The sequence below is a fragment of the Etheostoma spectabile genome, chromosome 23 (assembly GCF_008692095.1).
Source record: "Etheostoma spectabile isolate EspeVRDwgs_2016 chromosome 23, UIUC_Espe_1.0, whole genome shotgun sequence".
In the NCBI taxonomy this organism is placed as follows: Eukaryota; Metazoa; Chordata; class Actinopteri; order Perciformes; family Percidae; genus Etheostoma; species Etheostoma spectabile.
Window position 1 is genome coordinate 9626143 of NC_045755.1, and position 6698 is coordinate 9632840.

Here is a 6698-nt window from a genome sequence, read left to right on the forward strand (position 1 = left end):
GTGTGTGTGTGTGTGTGTGTGTGTGTGTGTGTGTGTGTGTGTGTAAGAGAGAGTGAGAGAGTAGGAGAGAGAGAGAGAGAGACAGATGGCTCTCCATGTCCTGTGGTTTATGACACCTTCTACAGTCCACTAGCCACACTATAGCACCATCTCCTCTCATACATAGGCCCCCTTGCACACATAGTGCAGTATGTCATGCATCAGTGTCACCGCAGTAATTACAGGCTTATCACGTAGCCATAATCTTGAGCCACAGTGACGTGATAACAGACGCTTCATTGTCCCTGGTGTACGCTCGGTGTTTGTATGCTGTGTGAGCGCTAAAACCAGTAACCCACACGACTGAGCCGACTGTGTGACTTCTAAGAGGATGTAATAATTTAGATGGGCTGATCGAACACTGATAGTTGATAAATAGTGTATTCACATTTCACTTGCAGCTGCAGTAACAATACCACTCGTTCATATAAATAACATCCCATGTTGTCCCTCACAGCTGCAGATCTAGCTCATGAACCCTGTATTTGTTGTCGCCTTGCCTGCCCACGAACTATTCCAAAACTAAAGAATGCACACAACCAACAATGTTTGAAATATGCCTGGATGTGTTTCTTTAATCTCTCTGCTTTTCTGGGGATACACTCAACATTTAGCACCAAAAGGTTTGGCAAACCAAACCTAGAGTTTTCCTTCATAGTGCTTAAATAATGAATGAAAACCCATGACTCATGAGGTGAGAGTCGGATGTGTGGCTCTCTGCTGCTTGTTTGCATGTCGTATAATCAGATTGGGGAAATTAACATTAACATAGCAGCCAAATGGCTGTAAATATTGGTTGTGTCTGGTAAATTAGCTTTCTCCCACGCATGTTGCCAGTTAAGAACCAGATTAGTTTATTATTTAAAAGGACTTAAAATCTTGATGCTGTAAAATGTGTGGAGGAGGGAAATTAGGAAGCTAATAATACCCATAATAGAGATGTAAGTAACAGGTTACTGATTTAATTGCCGAAAGCAAACTGCATTGCTGTATATGCAGTGTATATATATGTACAGAGGCAGTGGAACAACATGGAAGTACAACTAATTCACACGTTACACTGTGCATTTCAAACATGCATTTTACTTCAGGCAGCATTTTAATGAATGTATACATTGTTTATTAGTATTCTATGGCGGTTGCACACATTTCTACCAATGCAGCTACTTTGAGAGAATAAACAGCGAATAACAGAAGGAAAAGAGATGATTAATCCTTTCCTTTTAGCATTAGAAGTTCTGTATTGCATTTTGAATTCCAAATTTAAAAAACTTGATCTATGCAAACAGTTTCTGTTTCAAATAATCCGATGGCTCCAGCAGGCTGCTCATATCTCATATTTGTAATGGGTATCTACTGCAACCGATCACCGGCTAGATTTGTGAAGTCCACGCAAAGGCTTCAAAATGGCAACAATTAATTACTGATATCTGCGTCAGAATTGTTTTCACTACACTCCTTTGTGATTTTGTTTCACTTATCTTGTGATTAATCCCCGTTTCCTTTTTGGGGAAATGCTACTTGTTAGTTGCATCCCTACGATACCACTACTATATTAGGTTAAGGTATTAAGGTATTGGTTTAATAGATACTTGCCTCAATACATATCTGTCTTGCCTGTTATTTGTCCATATTTTTTATTTGTATGATTGATGAATCCTGCATTAGTTACTCTGAACTGCGTTATATTGGAAAGCTAATTTTTTTTTTTAAAGGGAATTGCACAATTACAGCCCAAGTTTTAGTGTGTGCGCACTGCACATGAACTGTGAGGGCGAGCACATGTGCGGAGGATGATAAAACGACATCTAAACAGCCAGATGCTGACAGGTTGCCAGCCAGCCAGAATAGCTTGCTCTTGTTTAGGTGGAGCTGACAAAATGTGCACATTAGTCAATCTGTCACTAAGAGATGCCTTAGGTTAAGTTCAACTTATAGATAGATAGATAGATAGATAGATAGATAGATAGATAGATAGATAGAGAGAAAAAACAAACAAGAATAGCAAAGAGATGACAGTAGGAAGAAAGTGAATACACACTAGAGAGCCAAAGGCAGCGAGAGAACTAATCAGAACAAGATCCAGCTCACTGTCCTGACCTGTAGAAATATACTGCTGCTAAACAAGCTCAGAGCATGCACACACCGAGTGTTTCCCTGGCGGGCCTGACTTGTCAGAGCTCAGTGAACAGATGCAGGTGGTGTAAGCTAGACACAAGAGAAGGTCACACACACAAGCCGCTCTATTACACTTAGCTGCTAAACCCAAACCTAAACAACTTCCTTAGCCAAATACTACTGTCCGTCAGCACCTTTTACAAATGACGTGTTCAGCTTATTCAAGCTATTAAAAACACCAGACAGGTGTGTTAACTCTGAAACAGGCCTCGTCTTCCATCTTTAAACATTAAGATGACACTATAATCCAGGACATTATGGGTACACTGGGAGGCCTTCAATGTTTTGCTCAAGGACACTCTGGGTGGTTTCAGCTGATGTAGGAATCAAACCACAGGCCCTGCAATAATCAAATATCAAACCTCTTTTAAGCACCTTGCCACTGCACCATGATTTTCATCTATCATGCTGCTTTTCAAAGGCTGGGACTGATCCCAAAGAGTCGCAGGAAAATCAAACGTCTCCCACTTTTTCTCAGCAAAGTCTTCTGGTATAATGAAGCTGCATGATATGTTGTGATCCCAAGGCTCCTCCTAAGACGACTTTAATTAAAAATACTGTAAAAAAAAAAACAAAAAAAAACAGATTGACTGCGTAAGGTTTGCAGCCAGTGTGCATTTCCCTTTTAAAGACATTTAGGTGTAGAGAGAATACTTAAACGCTGTTCTGTTTTTGCGATGCAAATGCACCGCTTGTGTTTCCTTAAATTTGACTCCCTAGATGCACAAGTTTTTCAAGCCGCTGACAGAATTAGAAGAACGTCAGCCGGTTCCCTCGTTTGTCAATCTGTCGCTCTCTCTTTCATTTCACTCTTCTGATAAGCGAGTCCAATCCTGATGCTGATGTGTCCCTGTCTTCAGTCAAACTCGCAGCCCTCAACAATGTGCTTTCAATCAGCTGCCAGCTTTGGGGCCCCGCAGTAGATCATCCCTCCACATCAGAGGGATCTAGGCAGAGAGATCTGCAAAAAACCTCACCTTCATAAAACATTCATCTTCATCCCTCGACGGCTATCTACATGCAAACTCTCTTGCTCCTAAAATATTTCTCTACCATGTGCCAAAATGTTCCTTTTTTATGCCTCCATCACCTCTAGTGTTTACTGATCTTGTCAGAAAAAGTGACACTTTATGCAATTAGGTGGTGTTTTCAGCCTATGACAAGTGATAAGTTGATTTAAGTCATTTCCACTGAGCCCACACAGGCTGTCAAAACTGTGACCTTCGGGCTACGGGACAACTCCTCGCCTGTGTCAAGCATTAATTCATTACTTCGCAGTAACAGCTCAGTCATGCTTGTTTAGTAACCAGCGAGGGAATTTGTCGTGTCCTACATTTGTATTCTGCATGTCGTATGCCCTTTACCACCTTTGGCTTGCTCGCTGAGAAATCCACTTGACTGTTGTGTTCGGTCGTTAACAGCTGCGACCACCTGTGTGGCCATTTTGCTGCAGTATTAGCCTGCGTGTGGTGGTTTGTGTACGGCCTTCTGGGAAAGAAAAAAAAGAGCATAACAAACACTACTACAACATTTCTGCAGCAGTGCAGTTTGGAAGACAGTGTGTTATCATGAAATAAGACCCTCTCATGGACATTTTTTAAATTGATTAGGGGTGTAATGAGGAGTTCTGGGTCCTTGTTTCCTTGCCAACTAACCCCAAAAATGCCCAGATGGGGAAGACAAAGGGTGTCACAGCTTTTGGTGAAGTGAGAATTCAGACAGGTTCTTGGCAAAGCTGCCGGCCGCTTGTTTACAGAAGCGCGTGCATACACACACACACACGCACGCACACACACACACACAGACACAGAGTCCCTGGTGTGTCCTCTCAACAATCAACGCTCTACTGCAATAGGCTGAACCCTATGACAACAGTATGTCTGCTGCTCAATTGCTTTGTTTGTGCAAGCAGCAACTGTGCACTTGAGTGTGCAATTATGTGTATGTATGTGTGTGTGTGTGTGTGTGTGTGTGTGTTAAGAATGTTTGTGTATGAATTTGTCATGTGTAAAATTTGCATGTTGAGTGCATCTGTGTGTGTGTGCGTGTGTGTGTATCTGATGACAGCGGGCTGATTAAGCTGTTGCATAGTAATGAGCTATGGCTGTCTGTCTGGCAGCTGCTCTGACAACCTCTTTTCACAACTAGCCCTCCCACACCCACAAGTGCAGACACACAAAAACACACAGGCATATAAGTGCATGCAAACACAAGGAATACCACAATTCTGAAAAGGCATCAAAGCTGACAACTGCACTGATGTGTTGTTGTAGTTGTTGTTGTTGTTAAATTATTGGGAAAGTTGTGCTAATGCAGGAGAGGATACATTAAAGAGGGAGATCATGTAACATTACACACCGTTTCCCATTGCCAGAGCTAACAGCTACACTTCCTCTTCTTCACCCTTTGTTGTGTTTTCATCCTGATAATGACTGCCACTCAGGAATAACAGCCATTTCCTGCCTCAAATCACGGATGTCAGGACAAATACCAGCCACAGCACAGAGGGCACAGAGTGTGTACCTACATGCTAGGTATTGTTATGCTTGAGTACCTTTCCATGTGTGTAAGCTTGTTTGCATGCATATTGGAAGCACCCCCCCCTTCCACTGATCTTTTACAAGTGTGTGTGTGTGTGTGTGTGTGTGTGTGTGTGTGTGTGTGTGTGTGTGTGTGTGTGTGTGTGTCTAAAGAGCAAGCAAGCCATTTCTCTCCCGTATTTTAGAGGTGTGAACAGCCTGGCAAGAACATGGAGACTAAGAGGAAAGTGAAAAGAGAATTGATTGAGAATTGATGAGTTTGAAGTTAACATTGATAAATTGTCATATTTTCTATTGCATACATGCAATTGAAAATGAAACCTACAAGGAAAGAACCAGCCTGTGCCATGTTTGTTTATGTTTACTGTCTGAACTGTATATAGGATAGCAAGTTGGATAGTTTAAATATTTGAAAAATATACAATTATCTCAATCCATTGTCTCATGGTATAAATTGCTTAGAGGGAGAGGGATGGTGAGAACTGCTCATTTTGTTGGGGGGGGGGGCAGTCCCCGAGTCCCCAAGTCCCCAAGGACCACCCCTTGGGGACAAGCTATTGCAGAAGAGACCAAAGGTAATGTATGTCCATTGCCTTACCTTGTTGACGTCCCCTTCCTGACATCACACATCATGCACTTAAAAGCCTCTGCTGTGTTCTTGTACGTGCACACGCTGCAGTCCCAAAACCCCTCGTCGGAGGAGGGCTTCGGTTGACGCTTCGGCCTTTAAAACAATAAATGTACAAACAAAAAGAAAAACACAAAATTAAAAAAAACGATAAGAAATGGTGGGAGAGAAGAGAAAAGGGGCGAGAGGAGACAAGAGTGAGTTCAGCTCGCATCCACGAAGGCTATCGATAGCAAACATCTGGGTTAGCCTATAGGATTTAGGAAATCATCTGCAAGCGCGCTGTGATCCGACACTGTAATTGGCGATGAGGTTTTAACACCCGCGCGCACACACCCGCACGCGAACATAGACACATGCAGTGAGAGAGAGAGGGAGAGAGAGAGAGATGAAAGCGAGAGAGAGACAGTGGAGAAAACCCATTTTTTTTTCGTGCGCTTGTCGATGTCCGTTCCCTCTCCTAGCTTGAATATCTAGGTAAGCACTAACTCGGTCGTTACCTTGTGGGACTCCTCTTGTCGCCCATGCCAGACCAGGGTTTATCTGGAGGTGCTGAGACGAGCAGAAGTCGTGTTATTTCCAATAATTTAGCAAAGAAGCGATGCGCCTGTGCCGCTCGGCTTCCAGCTGTCGTGGAAACTCCGCTTGGGAAATGATCACGTGACTTGCTTTGGCCAATCAAAAGCAGGGTTACATCCCGAGGCTGACATTCCTCTTGATGAATCTATGCCGCCTTCACGTACCGCTTACACTCGTACTTCTCTGTTCTAAGGGTTAATATGTATATCGTAAAAAAATTGGTCATCGACAAACGAGACCCGGTAACATTATGTTCTTAAACTGACTCATACACGTATATACGCATGTTTGCACACCTGTAATCAGGAATACTGGCAACAAATCTTCTAATTCTGAGTTTTTTTGTTTGCTTTTTAATGGTTTTGACACATGCTTGCTTCGTTGACACAGTGTCTCTTGCACAAACATGTTCATTAACTCATTCAAAAAATGATGGAATATAAAATTAAGAACATTAACGTGTAGTGCAAAAAAAACGACCACGATAATTTAGTCAGTGAATGGGAAAATATGTTTTCAAGCAATTTCCCGCTTTATCCATTCTCCTTGTCATGAGCCCTATTTAATTTCCGACAGCACCTAAATGCAACAAAAGCCATTGTAGCAAATTTTGCGTTCAGAGAGGTTCAAAGACATGTCTTTCTCTACCACTCTGGTTGCGTTTAAAGCTATCCTCTCATATCCCTACATCTACTACTTTGACTCGAAGACTGCAGAAATACCTCAGCTATTTA

The 6698-nt window shown here is 42.4% G+C and overlaps 1 protein-coding gene across 3 annotated transcripts in view; it reads right to left on the reverse strand.

Annotated features, from left to right (window-relative positions):
- The window catches only part of yaf2 (YY1 associated factor 2), a 16582-nt gene extending 10470 nt beyond the window's left edge, over nucleotides 1–6112 (reverse strand). The window contains exons 1-2 of one of the 3 annotated variants that reach the window (XM_032505705.1): nucleotides 5886–6111; nucleotides 5356–5481 (exon numbers count right to left, since the gene is read on the reverse strand). In XM_032505705.1, the coding sequence (XP_032361596.1) occupies nucleotides 5356–5481; nucleotides 5886–5911 (152 nt within the window). In that variant the 5' untranslated portion in view covers nucleotides 5912–6111. Of the gene's footprint in view, nucleotides 1–5355; nucleotides 5482–5885 lie in introns of all 3 variants that reach the window. The other 2 variants (XM_032505703.1, XM_032505706.1) reach the window with 2 other exon arrangements.
- Nucleotides 6113–6698: the final 586 nt, after the last annotated feature.